We start from the raw sequence: 18360 nt of genomic DNA on the forward strand, positions 1-18360 counted from the left end.
GTGCGTGTGGTTTCATTGAGCCAAGGTTCCTGTTTTCGGTTTGGGACGTATAGCTCTGAGGGGCGCTATACTATCCAGAATCTTAGAACATGTCGAAAGAAAAGAGCACATCAATTGTTCAGTGTCTGCAGGGTGTGATATACTCTGGAGAAAGGAGAAAAGGCGGCTGCGGTGTCAGACCTAATAACACGCGCATGACGCACGGCAAGGGAGTGAAAAAACAGGAAGCATTGGAGTCTTCAACAAAAACCGAACATAACTAAACAAAACATGGTCAGAAGACATGACACCACCCACCTCTGCTTATCAGCACTTTTAGTTAGTTTGGGATGAACTGGGCGTAATGGTGAAATCCAGCAACTCACTTGTGGGAACATCTTCAACAACTTGCTCCTGATGGCTGCTGGTTAGCGCCTTGCATGGCAGCTCCCTCTATCAGTGTGTGAATGTGTGTGTGAATGAATAAATGTGGAAGTAGTGTCAAAGCGCTTTGAGTACCTTGAAGGTAGAAAAGCGCTATACAAGTACAACCCACTACACGGTCTAGCTCCATCCTATCTTGCCGGTTGTATTGTACCATATGTCCCGGCAAGAAATCTGCGTTCAAAGGACTCCGGCTTATTAGTGATTCCCAAAGGCCAAAAAAGTCTGCGGGCTATAGAGCTTTTTCATTTCCGGCTCCAGTACTCTGGAATGCCCTCCCGGTAACAGTTCGAGATGCCACCTCAGTAGAAGCATTTAAGTCTCACCTTAAAACTCATTTGTATACTCTAGCCTTTATATAGACTCCCTTTTTAGACCAGTTGATCTGCCGTTTCTTTTCTTTTTCTTCTATGTCCCACTCTCCTTTGTGGAGGGGGTCCGGTCCGATCCGGTGGCCATGTACTGCTTGCCTGTGTATCGGCTGGGGACATCTCTGCGCTGCTGATCCGCCTCCGCTTGGGATGGTTTCCTGCTGGCTCCGCTGTGAACGGGACTCTCGCTGCTGTGTTGGATCCGCTTTGGACTGGACTCTCGCGACTGTGTTGGATCCATTGTGGATTGAACTTTCACAGTATCATGTTAGACCCGCTCGACATCCATTGCTTTCCTCCTCTCCAAGGTTCTCATAGTCATCATTGTCACCGATTTCCCACTGGGTGTGAGTTTTCCTTGCCCTTATGTGGGCCTACCGAGGATGTCGTGGTGGTTTGTGCAGCCCTTTGAGACACTAGTGATTTAGGGCTATATAAGTAAACATTGATTGATTGATTGATCATTTATTTATTTATCTAACAGTTTTGGGAAGAACTTCCCAAAACAATATTTGATCTCCGTTGCACTAAGTGTGTTCGGTTCTTATGTCTGCAAAAGCTTGCTACTTTCCAGAGTCAAAAATAATGGTGCAAATCATTTGACAAAAGGAGCCCGGTATGATGGAATCAGCGAAGAAGACACATTTTTTTGTAATTTGGATGGACATGGAAACACAAGCAGGTTCTTGATGAGGATTTATTTATCTGTGACGGTCATACATTGAGCAAGATCACGGGACATAGGGCCGATACATTATAATACGATGCAAATCATTCCACAAAAGGATGTATCAAAAAATGTTAATGATCATTTACTAAACTGAAACATTCAACAATGTGACCAGGACTAGATCAGGACTAATTCACACCAGCAGGTTTATGATGATGATTTACTGTCATTTAGCAAGATCACACGGCTCTGCATTAGCGATCAAATCAAAGTTACGCAATGAATTCTAAAACCGCACCCAGTAAGATGTCGATGCGTCTTACTTGGCACTCATAACTTTATCAGACTCGGTGGTTTTTACATGCACCGCAGTGTAAGCCACACCATTGTAGTTGCCAGTGGAATCGAAGACCAGCTGGCTGCCGTTCAGGCATGTGATTTTCACTTTGGCCCTGTACTCCAGGTCGATGACTGCTCGTCCCACTGACAACTCCACGCTCACGGTCTTTCCTGCCGGGACCTTCACGTTGATCTCATCTGATTCTGTTATGGTCTCCGTGTGGGTCATTGCGGAGGACTGCTCAGCTCCCACGGTCAGACTAAACCCACTAGACACCTCCACCAGATCTGGGATCCCAGCTGAAACGGTCATGCTGACGGTGGACTCAATCTTCGTGGTGGTGCTCCAGGTGTTAGACTTGGTCACAGATCTGCTGTACGAACATTTCTGCTCCTGAACCGCACTAGTGTCGTTGTGGTAAGACACCGATTTGATGTATTCCTTGTTGACCTGGAGGAAACAACCAGCCCGCCCACACACAGACATAGAAAAACACAAATAGATGCGTGTTGTTACAATAGTACTTAATATCCAGGACAGAAAATATCAACATATATTTAAAGTGATGAAGCAAATTAGATTAAAAAACATACATGTATATATTTTTTATTACTTTAGACCAGGGGTCACCAACCTTTTTGAAACCAAGAGATACTTCTTGGGTACTGATTAATGCCAAGGGCTACCAGTTTGATACACACTTAAATAAATTGCCAGAAATAGCCAATTCGCTCAATTTACCTTAATAAATAAATCTATATATATGAAAAAAAATGGGCATTTCTGTCTGTCATTCCGTAGTACATTTTTTCTCCTTTTACGGAAGGTTTTTTTGTAGAGAATAAATGATGAAAAAAAACACGTATTTGAACGGTTTAAAAGAGGCGAAAAAACGAAAAAAATGAAAATACAATTTCGACTCTTTAAAATTCAAAATTCAATCGAAAAAATAAAAAGAGAAAAACTGACTAATTCGAATCTTTTTGAAAAAAATTAAAAACAGAATTTACGGAACATCATTAGTCATTTTTCCTGATTAAGATTAATTTTAGAATTTTGATGACATGTTTTAAATAGATTAAAATCCAATCTGCACTTTGTTAGAATATATAACAAATTGGACCAAGCTATATTTCTCACAAAGACAAATCATTATTTCTTCTAGATTTTCCATAAAAAAAATGTTAAAAGAAATTCAAAAGACTTTGAAATAAGATTTACATTTGATTTTATAGGTTTGCCAGAATAATTTTGTTTGAAGAAATGTTCCACAAATATTCTTCGTCGAAAAAACAGAAGCTGAAATGAATAATTGAATTTAAATGTATTTATTATTCTTTAAAATAAAAAAAATAAAAAACTTTAACATTGATTTAAAATTGTCAGGAAAGAAGAGGTAGGAATTTAAAAGGTAAAAATGTAAATGTGTTTAAAAATCCTAAAATCATTTTTAAGGTTGTATTTTTTTTCTGAAAGTTATAAGAAGGAAAGTAAAACAATAAATGCAAGACCAAGTCTTTAAAAATGTTTCTTGGATTTTCAAATTCTATTTGAGTTTTGTCTCTCTTAGAATTAAAAATGTCAAGCAAAGCGAGACCAGCTTGCTAGTAAATAAATACAATTTAAAAAAATTGAGGCAGCTCACTGGTAAGTGCTGCTATTTGAGCTATTTTTAGAACAGGCCAGCGGGCGACTCATCTGGTCCTTACGGGCGCGGGCACCACGTTGGTGACCCCTGCTTTAGACAGTGAAACGTCAAATTTGAAATATGACACTATTTCATTGACCTATTGTAATCAAACAAAGACATTACAGTCAACCCAATATCAAACAACAATGTTTATGGGGGACAAGACTCATCAAGTTGTCTTTTATGAAAAAATTGGTGGGCCGAAAAGCTTTGGATCAAAACAAATTCTTCTTTTTTTCAGTTAATAAGAACCTTGTGACAACTAAAATTCAGATTTTAGGCGTTAAGAAGGAAAAAGTAATTAAGAAATATTGCCTTTATCTTGCCACACTCTGACTCAGGTGTTCCAGTCATAGTACCACTCACCTTGGGTGTGTACAAGGCCAGGCTGGGATAGGTCATGTCGGTTAGCACAGACGACTTGATGGCGCTGATGAAGAGGAACCCCAAGCAGTCGATGTCTGAGCCATAGTTACCCACCAGCCCCAGGCAGACTCCAGACCCCACGTCGATAGAGTATTCGGTCTTCAGGGGCCAGTCGGTCATGTGTGCAAAGAACTCGCGGCCAGCAGTCGTCCAGAACCTGATGCCACCCAGACGAGTCCCGGCGCCGTTCCCCCACAGGGACAGCTTGGTGATGCGCTCGCCTAGATTGAACGTGAACTCACTGAAAGTTTCTGCGTTCCCAAAGGTCTTCACACGCCCGTCGGTCAGTTCAGCCCGCACGGCTTTGATCTGCCAGCCAGCCACTGCCACTCCAATCTTCTTGAGGGTGGCACCATTTTCTATGCCATCAAACTCAAATCGAGTGCCTCCATTTCCACCAATGAGATGAAGTGTAGTTGCCATGTTCAATGACCTGAAACAGAAATGTTACTGGACTTCCTAAAGACCTGCAGAAGAGTGTGTAAGATGACTTTTCCATATCAGATGTTCAAAGGCTGGGCTGTAGGTCTCTACTCACCTTTCAACTCACCTTCCTGATACCTCAGAAACACAAACCAAGAAAGCAGTGACAACCGAGGTTCTGTAATGTGGAGGTTCTTCTCTCGATGTGGCTTGCAAGGTAAAGGACTCCCCTTTTTATAGAAAGAAGAGGGTTAACATGCATTAGAACTCACATCCTGTTGTTGAGGATGAACAAAGCAAGTCAGGATTTACTAAGAAATAAATGAGACGAGTGTAATCATCTGACATCTGGAGTAAGAATTTTTATACACTCTTTGTGAATTTGGAGGACTTGATGCACAAATACAAAACCAAGCCAGGATAGATTTGTGGCATCATTTAAGACCAGATGTGCATACTCACAAGTCGAAGACTGGACAGATGGTATCGGACCGATAAGAAGTGCAGGGACTCTGTAGTCAGACTACTGATGAGAGTCCTTGGAACCTCTGGCTTTTATAGGCAATGAGGTTGGAATTGCGAAATCACAGATTCTATAGATGGGGAACATTTTAAGGAACTGGAAGACACATCTGGGTGTGACTTCTGAACCAAGGAAATGCTTAGCCAAGGAAATGCTGTTGACCCTCTGTGGAGTTCACCTTTGTTATCTAATGCAGATTTCTCGAGAAAATAGCCCATGTTTTAATCGAGACCTGGCCAAAAAAAAGACAGGGAGCGAAAAAAGACATCTAAAAATCTATATTATATCATCTTCACATTTGAAAAACGCATGCATATCTAATAACATAATAAGTACAGGGTATCAATGGGTGTGTGTGTGTGTATATTTTACCCCCAGAATATTGACATTAATGTGGCACTGTGAGTTTGTTCTTACAGGAACTGTGTGTGCTTTGTTCCCCTTTTTGTGTGTCCCACCTCTTAGATGAGAAGATCAGTTCAGATTTTGGTTAACAGAGTAAAAAACTAAGGTTTTGCATGGCCAATGTCTTCTATAAATGCATACGTGTCCCACTTATGGTCGGTTTTCTGCACGTCATCTTCATCACTAAAGGAAACATCGCTGACATTTTCAAGCATATTTCTTTGTCTCTTTTTTTTTAGTCCTCAACTTCTACAGGTATCAGCAAATCGAATTTAATGTTTTTGAGAGCCAATTTTTAATGCCAGTTGAAAAAAATGTAATGCCACTGTTATGTACTGTTTATGTTTGTAGTCAAAAACCTACAATTGTCTACAGACACATGACACATATGATTGCCAGCATTTCATAATGATGATGTTGAATAGTTTAACAGTTTACATGAACTATCAATCAATCAATCAATCAATCAATCAATGTTCACTTATATAGCCCTAAATCACAAACGTCTCAAAGGGCTGCACAAGCCACACCGACATCATCTGCTCAGATCCCACATAAGGGCAATGAAAAACTCAACCCAATGGGATGAAATTGAGAAACCCATTATGTTAAATCCACTATGGACTAGATTCTCACACTATTATAGTAGATCCACTATGGACTGGACTCTCACACTATTATGTTGGATCCACTATGGACTGGACTCTCACACTATTATGTTAGATCCACTATGGACTGGACTCTCACACTATTATGTTAGATCCACTATGGACTGGACTCTCACACTATTATGTTAGATCCACTATGGACTGGACTCTCACACTATTATGTTAGATCCACTATGGACTGGACTCTCACACTATTATGTTAGATCCACTATGGACTGGACTCACACTATTATGTTAGATCCACTATGGACTGGACTCTCACTCTATTATGTTAGATCCACTATGGACTGGACTCTCACATTATTATGTTAGATCCACTATGGACTGGACTCTCACACTATTATGTTAGATCCACTTTGGACTGGACTCTCACTTTATTATGTTGGATCCACTATGGACTGGACTCTCACTCTACTATGTTTAATCCACTATGGACTGGATTCTCACTTTATTATGTTAGATCCACTATGGACTGGACTCTCACTCCATTATGTTAGATCCACTATGGACTGGACTCTCACACTATTATGTTAGATCCACTATGGACTGGACTCTCACTTTATTATGTTAGATCCACTATGGACTGGACTCTCACTCTATTATGTTAGATCCACTATGGACTAGACTCTCTCACTATTATGTTAGATCCACTATGGACTGGACTCTCACTCTATTATGTTAGATCCACTATGGACTGGACTCTCACACTATTATGTTAGATCCACTATGGACTGGACTCTCACACTATTATGTTAGATCCACTATGGACTGGATTCTCACTTTATTATGTTAGATCCACTATGGACTGGATTCTCACTCTATTATAATAGATCCACTATGGACTGGACTCTCACTCTATTATGTTAGATCCACAATGGACTGGACTTTCACACTATTATGTTAGATCCACTTTGGACTGGACTCTCACTCTATTATGTTAGATCCACTATGGACTGGACTCTCACACTATTATGTTAGATCCACTATGGACTGGACTCTCACTCTATTATGTTTAATCCACTATGGACTAGACTCTCACACTATTATGTTAGATCCACTATGGACTGGATTCTCACTTTATTATGTTAGATCCACTATGGACTGGACTCTCACTCTATTATAATAGATCCACTATGGACTGGACTCTCACTCTATTATGTTGGATCCACTATGGACTGGACTTTCACACTATTATGTTAGATCCACTATGGACTGGACTCTCACACTATTATGTTAGATCCACTATGGACTGGACTCTCACACTATTATGTTAGATCCACTATGGACTGGATTCTCACTTTATTATGTTAGATCCACTATGGACTGGACTCTCACTCTATTATAATAGATCCACTATGGACTGGACTCTCACTCTATTATGTTGGATCCACTATGGACTGGACTTTCACACTATTATGTTAGATCCACTATGGACTGGACTCTCACACTATTATGTTAGATCCACTATGGACTGGACTCTCACACTATTATGTTAGATCCACTATGGACTGGACTCTCACACTATTATGTTAGATCCACTATGGACTGGACTCTCACACTATTATGTTAGATCCACTATGGACTGGACTCTCACACTATTATGTTAGATCCACTATGGACTGGACTCTCACACTATTATGTTAGATCCACTATGGACTGGACTCTCACTCTATTATGTTAGATCCACTATGGACTGGACTCTCACATTATTATGTTAGATCCACTATGGACTGGACTCTCACACTATTATGTTAGATCCACTTTGGACTGGACTCTCACTTTATTATGTTGGATCCACTATGGACTGGACTCTCACTCTACTATGTTTAATCCACTATGGACTGGACTCTCACTCTATTATAATAGATCCACTATGGACTGGACTCTCACTCTATTATGTTGGATCCACTATGGACTGGACTTTCACACTATTATGTTAGATCCACTATGGACTGGACTCTCACACTATTATGTTAGATCCACTATGGACTGGACTCTCACACTATTATGTTAGATCCACTATGGACTGGACTCTCACACTATTATGTTAGATCCACTTTGGACTGGATTCTCACTTTATTATGTTAGATCCACTATGGACTGGACTCTCACTCTATTATAATAGATCCACTATGGACTGGACTCTCACTCTATTATAATAGATCCACTATGGACTGGACTCTCACTCTATTATGTTGGATCCACTATGGACTGGACTTTCACACTATTATGTTAGATCCACTTTGGACTGGACTCTCACACTATTATGTTAGGAAGAACTTCCCAAAACAATATTTGATCTCCGTTGCACTAAGTGTGTTCGGTTCTTATGTCTGCAAAAGCTTGCTACTTTCCAGAGTCAAAAATAATGGTGCAAATCATTTGACAAAAGGAGCCCGGTATGATGGAATCAGCGAAGAAGACACATTTTTTTGTAATTTGGATGGACATGGAAACACAAGCAGGTTCTTGATGAGGATTTATTTATCTGTGACGGTCATACATTGAGCAAGATCACGGGACATAGGGCCGATACATTATAATACGATGCAAATCATTCCACAAAAGGATGTATCAAAAAATGTTAATGATCATTTACTAAACTGAAACATTCAACAATGTGACCAGGACTAGATCAGGACTAATTCACACCAGCAGGTTTATGATGATGATTTACTGTCATTTAGCAAGATCACACGGCTCTGCATTAGCGATCAAATCAAAGTTACGCAATGAATTCTAAAACCGCGCCCAGTAAGATGTCGATGCGTCTTACTTGGCACTCATAACTTTATCAGACTCGGTGGTTTTTACATGCACCGCAGTGTAAGCCACACCAGTGTAGTTGCCAGTGGAATTGAAGACCAGCTGGCTGCCGTTCAGGCATGTGATTTTCACTTTGGCCCTGTACTCCAGGTCGATGACTGCTCGTCCCACTGACAACTCCACGCTCACGGTCTTTCCTGCCGGGACCTTCACAGTGATCTCATCTGATTCTGTTATGGTCTCCGTGTGGGTCATTGCGGAGGACTGCTCAGCTCCCACGGTCAGACTAAACCCACTAGACACCTCCACCAGATCTGGGATCCCTGCTGAAACGGTCATGCTGACGGTGGACTCAATCTTCGTGGTGGTGCTCCAGGTGTTAGACTTGGTCACAGATCTGCTGTACGAACATTTCTGCTCCTGAACCGCACTAGTGTCGTTGTGGTAAGACACCGATTTGATGTATTCCTTGTTGACCTGGAGGAAACAACCAGCCCGCCCACACACAGACATGGAAAAACACAAATAGATGCGTGTTGTTACAATAGTACTTAATATCCAGGACAGAAAATATCAACATATATTTAAAGTGATGAAGCAAATTAGATTAAAAAACATACATGTATATATTTTTTATTACTTTAGACCAGGGGTCACCAACCTTTTTGAAACCAGGAGATACTTCTTGGGTACTGATTAATGCCAAGGGCTACCAGTTTGATACACACTTAAATAAATTGCCAGAAATAGCCAATTCGCTCAATTTACCTTTAGTAAATAAATCTATATATATATGAAAAAAAATGGGTATTTCTGTCTGTCATTCCGTAGTAAATTTTTTCTCCTTTTACGGAAGGTTTTTTTGTAGAGAATAAATGATGAAAAAAAACACGTATTTGAACGGTTTAAAAGAGGCGAAAAAACGAAAAAAATGAAAATACAATTTCGACTCTTTAAAATTCAAAATTCAATCGAAAAAATAAAAAGAGAAAAACTGACTAATTCGAATCTTTTTGAAAAAAATTAAAAACAGAATTTACGGAACATCATTAGTCATTTTTCCTGATTAAGATTAATTTTAGAATGTTGATGACATGTTTTAAATAGGTTAAAATCCAATCTGCACTTTGTTAGAATATATAACAAATTGGACCAAGCTATATTTCTAACAAAGACAAATCATTATTTCTTCTAGATTTTCCAGAACAAAAATGTTAAAAGAAATTCAAAAGACTTTGAAATAAGATTTACATTTGATTCTACAGATTTTATAGGTTTGCCAGAATAATTTTGTTTGAAGAAATATTCCACAAATATTCTTCGTCGAAAAAACAGAAGCTAAAATGAATAATTGAATTTAAATGTATTTATTATTCTTTACAATAAAAAAAAAAACTTTAACATTGATTTAAAATTGTCAGGAAAGAAGAGGTAGGAATTTAAAAGGTAAAAATGTAAATGTGTTTAAAAATCCTAAAATCATTTTTAAGGTTGTATTTTTTCTCTGAAAGTTATAAGAAGGAAAGTAAAACAATAAATGCAAGACCAAGTCTTTAAAAATGTTTCTTGGATTTTCAAATTCTATTTGAGTTTTGTCTCTCTTAGAATTAAAAATGTCAAGCAAAGCGAGACCAGCTTGCTATTAAATAAATACAATTTAAATAAATAGAGGCAGCTCACTGGTAAGTGCTGCTATTTGAGCTATTTTTAGAACAGGCCGGCGGGCGACTCATCTGGTCCTTACGGGCGACCTGGTGCCCGCGGGCACCACGTTGGTGACCCCTGCTTTAGACAGTGAAACGTCAAATTTGAAATATGACACTATTTCATTGACCTATTGTAATCAAACAAAGACATTACAGTCAACCCAATATCAAACAACAATGTTTATGGGGGACAAGACTCATCAAGTTGTCTTTTATGAAAAAATTGGTGGGCTGAAAAGCTTTGGATCACAACAAATTCTTCTTTTTTTCAGTTAATAAGAACCTTGTGACAACTAAAATTCAGATTTTAGGCGTTAAGAAGGAAAAAGTAATTAAGAAATATTGCCTTTATCTTGCCACACTCTGACTCAGGTGTTCCAGTCATAGTACCACTCACCTTGGGTGTGTACAAGGCCAGGCTGGGATAGGTCATGTCGGTTAGCACAGACGACTTGATGGCGCTGATGAAGAGGAACCCCAAGCAGTCGATGTCTGATCCGTAGTTACCCACCAGCCCCAGGCAGACTCCAGACCCCACGTCGATAGAGTATTCGGTCTTCAGGGGCCAGTCGGTCATGTGTGCAAAGAACTCGCGGCCAGCAGTCGTCCAGAACCTGATGCCACCCAGACGAGTCCCGGCGCCGTTCCCCCACAGGGACAGCTTGGTGATGCGCTCGCCTAGATTGAACGTGAACTCACTGAAAGTTTCTGCGTTCCCAAAGGTCTTCACACGCCCGTCGGTCAGTTCAGCCCGCACGGCTTTGATCTGCCAGCCAGCCACTGCCACTCCAATCTTCTTGAGGGTGGCACCATTTTCTATGCCATCAAACTCAAATCGAGTGCCTCTATTTCCACCAATGAGATGAAGTGTAGTTGCCATGTTCAATGACCTGAAACAGAAATGTTACTGGACTTCCTAAAGACCTGCAGAAGAGTGTGTAAGATGACTTTTCCATATCAGATGTTCAAAGGCTGGGCTGTAGGTCTCTACTCACCTTTCAACTCACCTTCCTGATACCTCAGAAACACAAACCAAGAAAGCAGTGACAACCGAGGTTCTGTAATGTGGAGGTTCTTCTCTCGATGTGGCTTGCAAGGTAAAGGACTCCCCTTTTTATAGAAAGAAGAGGGTTAACATGCATTAGAACTCACATCCTGTTGTTGAGGATGAACAAAGCAAGTCAGGATTTACTAAGAAATAAATGAGACGAGTGTAATCATCTGACATCTGGAGTAAGAATTTTTATACACTCTTTGTGAATTTGGAGGACTTGATGCACAAATACAAAACCAAGCCAGGATAGATTTGTGGCATCATTTAAGACCAGATGTGCATACCCACAAGTCGAAGACTGGACAGATGGTATCGGACCGATAAGAAGTGCAGGGACTCTGTAGTCAGACTACTGATGAGAGTCCTTGGAACCTCTGGCTTTTATAGGCAATGAGGTTGGAATTGCGAAATCACAGATTCTATAGATGGGGAACATTTTAAGGAACTGGAAGACACATCTGGGTGTGACTTCTGAACCAAGGAAATGCTTAGCCAAGGAAATGCTGTTGACCCTCTGTGGAGTTCACCTTTGTTATCTAATGCAGATTTCTCGAGAAAATAGCCCATGTTTTAATCGAGCCCTGGCCAAAAAAAAGACAGGGAGCGAAAAAAGACATCTAAAAATCTATATTATATCATCTTCACATTTGAAAAACGCATGCATATCTAATAACATAATAAGTACAGGGTATCAATGGGTGTGTGTGTGTGTATATTTTACCCCCAGAATATTGACATTAATGTGGCACTGTGAGTTTGTTCTTACAGGAACTGTGTGTGCTTTGTTCCCCTTTTTGTGTGTCCCACCTCTTAGATGAGAAGATCAGTTCAGATTTTGGTTAACAGAGTAAAAAACTAAGGTTTTGCATGGCCAATGTCTTCTATAAATGCATACGTGTCCCACTTATGGTCGGTTTTCTGCACGTCATCTTCATCACTAAAGGAAACATCGCTGACATTTTCAAGCATATTTCTTTGTCTCTTTTTTTTTAGTCCTCAACTTCTACAGGTATCAGCAAATCGAATTTAATGTTTTTGAGAGCCAATTTTTAATGCCACTTGAAAAAAATGTAATGCCACTGTTATGTACTGTTTATGTTTGTAGTCAAAAACCTACAATTGTCTACAGACACATGACACATGATTGCCAGCATTTCATAATGATGATGTTGAATAGTTTAACAGTTTACATGAACTATCAATCAATCAATCAATCAATCAATCAATGTTCACTTATATAGCCCTAAATCACAAACGTCTCAAAGGGCTGCACAAGCCACACCGACATCATCTGCTCAGATCCCACATAAGGGCAATGAAAAACTCAACCCAATGGGATGAAATTGAGAAACCCATTATGTTAAATCCACTATGGACTAGATTCTCACACTATTATAGTAGATCCACTATGGACTGGACTCTCACTCTATTATGTTAGATCCACAATGGACTGGACTCTCACACTATTATGTTAGATCCACTATGGACTGGACTCTCACTCTATTATGTTAGATCCACTATGGACTGGACTCTCACATTATTATGTTAGATCCACTATGGACTGGACTCTCACACTATTATGTTAGATCCACTTTGGACTGGACTCTCACTTTATTATGTTGGATCCACTATGGACTGGACTCTCACACTATTATGTTAGATCCACTATGGACTGGACTCTCACACTATTATGTTAGATCCACTATGGACTGGACTCTCACACTATTATGTTAGATCCACTATGGACTGGACTCACACTATTATGTTAGATCCACTATGGACTGGACTCTCACTCTACTATGTTTAATCCACTATGGACTGGATTTTCACTGTATTATGTTAGATCCACTATGGACTGGACTCTCACTCCATTATGTTAGATCCACTATGGACTGGACTCTCACACTATTATGTTAGATCCACTATGGACTGGACTCTCACTCTATTATGTTAGATCCACTATGGATTGGACTCTCACACTATTATGTTAGATCCACTATGGACTAGACTCTCACACTATTATGTTAGATCCACTATGGACTGGACTCTCACACTATTATGTTAGATCCACTATGGACTGGACTCTCACACTATTATGTTAGATCCACTATGGACTGGACTCACACTATTATGTTGGATCCACTATGGACTGGACTCTCACTCTATTATGTTAGATCCACTATGGACTGGACTCTCACATTATTATGTTAGATCCACTATGGACTGGACTCTCACACTATTATGTTAGATCCACTTTGGACTGGACTCTCACTTTATTATGTTGGATCCACTATGGACTGGACTCTCACACTATTATGTTAGATCCACTATGGACTGGACTCTCACACTATTATGTTAGATCCACTATGGACTGGACTCTCACACTATTATGTTAGATCCACTATGGACTGGACTCACACTATTATGTTAGATCCACTATGGACTGGACTCTCACTCTATTATGTTAGATCCACTATGGACTGGACTCTCACATTATTATGTTAGATCCACTATGGACTGGACTCTCACACTATTATGTTAGATCCACTTTGGACGGGACTCTCACTTTATTATGTTGGATCCACTATGGACTGGACTCTCACTCTACTATGTTTAATCCACTATGGACTGGATTCTCACTTTATTATGTTAGATCCACTATGGACTGGACTCTCACACTATTATGTTATATCCACTATGGACTGGACTCTCACACTATTATGTTAGATCCACTATGGACTGGACTCTCACACTATTATGTTAGATCCACTATGGACTGGACTCTCACACTATTATGTTAGATCCACTATGGACTGGACTCTCACACTATTATGTTAGATCCACTATGGACTGGACTCTCACACTATTATGTTAGATCCACTATGGACTGGACTCACACTATTATGTTGGATCCACTATGGACTGGACTCTCACTCTATTATGTTAGATCCACTATGGACTGGACTCTCACATTATTATGTTAGATCCACTATGGACTGGACTCTCACACTATTATGTTAGATCCACTTTGGACTGGACTCTCACTCTATTATGTTGGATCCACTATGGACTGGACTTTCACACTATTATGTTAGATCCACTTTGGACTGGACTCTCACACTATTATGTTGGATCCACTATGGACTGGACTCTCACACTATTATGTTAGATCCACTTTGGACTGGACTCTCACTTTATTATGTTAGGAAGAACTTCCCAAAACAATATTTGATCTCCGTTGCACTAAGTGTGTTCGGTTCTTATGTCTGCAAAAGCTTGCTACTTTCCAGAGTCAAAAATCATGGTGCAAATCATTTGACAAAAGGAGCCCGGTATGATGGAATCAGCGAAGAAGACACATTTTTTTGTAATTTGGATGGACATGGAAACACAAGCAGGTTCTTGATGAGGATTTATTTATCTGTGACGGTCATACATTGAGCAAGATCACGGGACATAGGGCCGATACATTATAATACGATGCAAATCATTCGACAAAAGGATGTATCAAAAAATGTTAATGATCATTTACTAAACTGAAACATTCAACAATGTGACCAGGACTAGATCAGGACTAATTCACACCAGCAGGTTTATGATGATGATTTACTGTCATTTAGCAAGATCACACGGCTCTGCATTAGCGATCAAATCAACGTTACGCAAGAATTCTAAAACCGCGCCCAGTAAGATGTCGATGCGTCTTACTTGGCACTCATAACTTTATCAGACTCGGTGGTTTTTACATGCACCGCAGTGTAAGCCACACCAGTGTAGTTGCCAGTGGAATTGAAGACCAGCTGGCTGCCGTTCAGGCATGTGATTTTCACTTTGGCCCTGTACTCCAGGTCGATGACTGCTCGTCCCACTGACAACTCCACGCTCACGGTCTTTCCTGCCGGGACCGTCACAGTGATCTCATCAGATTCTGTTATGGTCTCCTCGTGGGTCATTGCGGAGGACTGCTCAGCTCCCACGGTCAGACTAAACCCACTGGACACCTCCACCAGATCTGGGATCCCTGCTGAAACGGTCATGCTGACGGTGGACTCAATCTTCGTGGTGGTGCTCCAGGTGTTAGACTTGGTCACAGATCTGCTGTACGAACATTTCTGCTCCTGAACCGCACTAGTGTCGTTGTGGTAAGACACCGATTTGATGTATTCCTTGTTGACCTGGAGGAAACAACCAGCCCGCCCACACACAGACATGGAAAAACACAAATAGATGCGTGTTGTTACAATAGTACTTAATATCCAGGACAGAAAATATCAACATATATTTAAAGTGATGAAGCAAATTAGATTAAAAAACATACATGTATATATTTTTTATTACTTTAGACCAGGGGTCACCAACCTTTTTGAAAGCAAGAGATACTTCTTGGGTACTGATTAATGCCAAGGGCTACCAGTTTGATACACACTTAAATAAATTGCCAGAAATAGCCAATTCGCTCAATTTACCTTTAGTAAATAAATCTATATATATATATGAAAAAAAATGGGTATTTCTGTCTGTCATTCCGTAGTACATTTTTTCTCCTTTTACGGAAGGTTTTTTTGTAGAGAATAAATGATGAAAAAAAACACGTATTTGAACGGTTTAAAAGAGGCGAAAAAACGAAAAAAATGAAAATACAATTTCGACTCTTTAAAATTCAAAATTCAATCGAAAAAATAAAAAGAGAAAAACTGACTAATTCGAATCTTTTTGAAAAAAATTAAAAACAGAATTTACGGAACATCATTAGTCATTTTTCCTGATTAAGATTAATTTTAGAATGTTGATGACATGTTTTAAATAGGTTAAAATCCAATCTGCACTTTGTTAGAATATATAACAAATTGGACCAAGCTATATTTCTAACAAAGACAAATCATTATTTCTTCTAGATTTTCCAGAACAAAAATGTTAAAAGAAATTCAAAAGACTTTGAAATAAGATTTACATTTGATTCTACAGATTTTATAGGTTTGCCAGAATAATTTTGTTTGAAGAAATATTCCACAAATATTCTTCGTCGAAAAAACAGAAGCTAAAATGAATAATTGAATTTATATGTATTTATTATTCTTTACAATTAAAAAAAAACTTTAACATTGATTTAAAATTGTCAGGAAAGAAGAGGTAGGAATTTAAAAGGTAAAAATGTAAATGTGTTTAAAAATCCTAAAATCATTTTTAAGGTTGTATTTTTTCTCTGAAAGTTATAAGAAGGAAAGTAAAACAATAAATGCAAGACCAAGTCTTTAAAAATGTTTCTTGGATTTTCAAATTCTATTTGAGTTTTGTCTCTCTTAGAATTAAAAATGTCAAGCAAAGCGAGACCAGCTTGCTAGTAAATAAATACAATTTAAAAAAATTGAGGCAGCTCAAAAGTGCTGCTATTTGAGCTATTTTTAGAACAGGCCAGCGGGCGACTCATCTGGTCCTTACGGGCGCGGGCACCACGTTGGTGACCCCTGCTTTAGACAGTGAAACGTCAAATTTGAAATATGACACTATTTCATTGACCTATTGTAATCAAACAAAGACGTTACAGTCAATCCAATATCAAACAACAATGTTTATGGGGGACAAGACTCATCAAGTTGTCTATTATGAAAAAATTGGTGGGCCGAAAAGCTTTGGATCACAACAAATTCTTCTTTTTTTCAGTTAATAAGAACCTTGTGACAACTAAAATTCAGATTTTAGGCGTTAAGAAGGAAAAAGTAATTAAGAAATATTGCCTTTATCTTGCCACACTCTGACTCAGGTGTTCCAGTCATAGTACCACTCACCTTGGGTGTGTACAAGGCCAGGCTGGGATAGGTCATGTCGGTTAGCACAGACGACTTGATGGCGCTGATGAAGAGGAACCCCAAGCAGTCGATGTCTGATCCGTAGTTACCCACCAGCCCCAGGCAGACTCCAGACCCCACGTCGATAGAGTATTCGGTCTTCAGGGGCCAGTCGGTCATGTGTGCAAAGAACTCGCGGCCAGCAGTCGTCCAGAACCTGATGCCACCCAGATGAGTCCCGGCGCCGTTCCCCCACAGGGACAGCTTGGTGATGCGCTCGCCTAGATTGAACGTGAACTCACTGAAAGTTTCTGCGTTCCCAAAGGTCTTCACACGCCCGTCGGTCAGTTCAGCCCGCACGGCTTTGATCTGCCAGCCAGCCACTGCCACTCCGATCTTCTTGAGGGTGGCACCATTTTCTATGCCATTTTCTATGCCATCAAACTCAAATCGAGTGCCTCCATTTCCACCAATGAGATGAAGTGTAGTTGCCATGTTCAATGACCTGAAACAGAAATGTTACTGGACTTCCTAAAGACCTGCAGAAGAGTGTGTAAGATGACTTTTCCATATCAGTTGTTCAAAGGCTGGGCAGTAGGTCTCTACTCACCTTTCAACTCACCTTCCTGATACCTCAGAAACACAAACCAAGAAAGCAGTGACAACCGAGGTTCTGTAATGTGGAGGTTCTTCTCTCGATGTGGCTTGCAAGGTAAAGGACTCCCCTTTTTCTAGAAAGAAGAGGGTTAACATGCATTAGAACTCACATCCTGTTGTTGAGGATGAACAAAGCAAGTCAGGATTTACTAAGAAATAAATGAGACGAGTGTAATCATCTGACATCTGGAGTAAGAATTTTTATACACTCTTTGTGAATTTGGAGGACTTGATGCACAAATACAAAACCAAGCCAGGATAGATTTGTGGCATCATTTAAGACCAGATGTGCATACTCACGAGTCGAAGACTGGACAGATGGTATCGGACCGATAAGAAGTGCAGGGACTCTGTAGTCAGACTACTGATGAGAGTCCTTGGAACCTCTGGCTTTTATAGGCAATGAGGTTGGAATTGCGAAATCACAGATTCTATAGATGGGGAAACTTTTA

At 39.8% G+C, this 18360-nt stretch overlaps 3 protein-coding genes across 8 annotated transcripts; all 3 read right to left on the reverse strand.

The window, feature by feature from the left end:
* Window positions 1–1477: 1477 nt before the first annotated feature.
* LOC133540476 (aerolysin-like protein) lies at window positions 1478–4960 on the reverse strand. 2 transcript variants are annotated; one of them, XM_061883102.1, is made up of 4 exons: window positions 4806–4960; window positions 4471–4573; window positions 3861–4353; window positions 1478–2254 (listed from the first exon to the last, which is right to left on the reverse strand). In XM_061883102.1, exons 3-4 carry the CDS (start codon window positions 4341–4343, stop codon window positions 1784–1786), a joined length of 954 nt encoding a protein of 317 aa, XP_061739086.1. In that variant the 5' UTR covers window positions 4344–4353; window positions 4471–4573; window positions 4806–4960; the 3' UTR covers window positions 1478–1783. The 2 variants fall into 2 exon arrangements, with proteins under 2 accessions (XP_061739086.1, XP_061739085.1); XM_061883101.1 differs by having other exon boundaries at window positions 4459–4573.
* A 3445-nt stretch (window positions 4961–8405) lies between these two features.
* On the reverse strand, window positions 8406–11907 carry LOC133540477 (aerolysin-like protein). 2 transcript variants are annotated; one of them, XM_061883104.1, is made up of 4 exons: window positions 11754–11907; window positions 11419–11521; window positions 10809–11301; window positions 8406–9182 (listed from the first exon to the last, which is right to left on the reverse strand). In XM_061883104.1, the coding sequence occupies exons 3-4, from the start codon at window positions 11289–11291 to the stop codon at window positions 8712–8714; spliced, it is 954 nt and encodes a 317-aa protein (XP_061739088.1). In that variant the 5' UTR covers window positions 11292–11301; window positions 11419–11521; window positions 11754–11907; the 3' UTR covers window positions 8406–8711. The 2 variants fall into 2 exon arrangements, with proteins under 2 accessions (XP_061739088.1, XP_061739087.1); XM_061883103.1 differs by having other exon boundaries at window positions 11407–11521.
* A 2957-nt stretch (window positions 11908–14864) lies between these two features.
* Window positions 14865–18360, reverse strand: LOC133540478 (aerolysin-like protein). 4 transcript variants are annotated; one of them, XM_061883107.1, is made up of 4 exons: window positions 18209–18360; window positions 17874–17976; window positions 17252–17756; window positions 14865–15640 (listed from the first exon to the last, which is right to left on the reverse strand). In XM_061883107.1, exons 3-4 carry the CDS (start codon window positions 17744–17746, stop codon window positions 15170–15172), a joined length of 966 nt encoding a protein of 321 aa, XP_061739091.1. In that variant the 5' UTR covers window positions 17747–17756; window positions 17874–17976; window positions 18209–18360; the 3' UTR covers window positions 14865–15169. The 4 variants fall into 4 exon arrangements, with proteins under 4 accessions (XP_061739091.1, XP_061739089.1, XP_061739092.1 ...); XM_061883105.1 differs by having other exon boundaries at window positions 17862–17976; XM_061883108.1 differs by having other exon boundaries at window positions 17874–17982; window positions 18209–18323.

This window comes from Nerophis ophidion, linkage group LG22, assembly GCF_033978795.1.
Source record: "Nerophis ophidion isolate RoL-2023_Sa linkage group LG22, RoL_Noph_v1.0, whole genome shotgun sequence".
Taxonomy (NCBI): domain Eukaryota; kingdom Metazoa; phylum Chordata; class Actinopteri; order Syngnathiformes; family Syngnathidae; genus Nerophis; species Nerophis ophidion.

Coding starts and splice junctions, on each gene's coding strand:
- LOC133540477 (XM_061883104.1), bottom strand. CDS start 11,291: ATGGCAACTACACTTCATCTCATTGGTGGAAATAGAGGCACTCGATTT. Junction 9,183..10,808: donor TGGCCTTGTACACACCCAAG/GTGAGTGGTACT, acceptor TGTTTCCTCCAG/GTCAACAAGGAATACATCAA.
- LOC133540476 (XM_061883102.1), bottom strand. CDS start 4,343: ATGGCAACTACACTTCATCTCATTGGTGGAAATGGAGGCACTCGATTT. Junction 2,255..3,860: donor TGGCCTTGTACACACCCAAG/GTGAGTGGTACT, acceptor TGTTTCCTCCAG/GTCAACAAGGAATACATCAA.
- LOC133540478 (XM_061883107.1), bottom strand. CDS start 17,746: ATGGCAACTACACTTCATCTCATTGGTGGAAATGGAGGCACTCGATTT. Junction 15,641..17,251: donor TGGCCTTGTACACACCCAAG/GTGAGTGGTACT, acceptor TGTTTCCTCCAG/GTCAACAAGGAATACATCAA.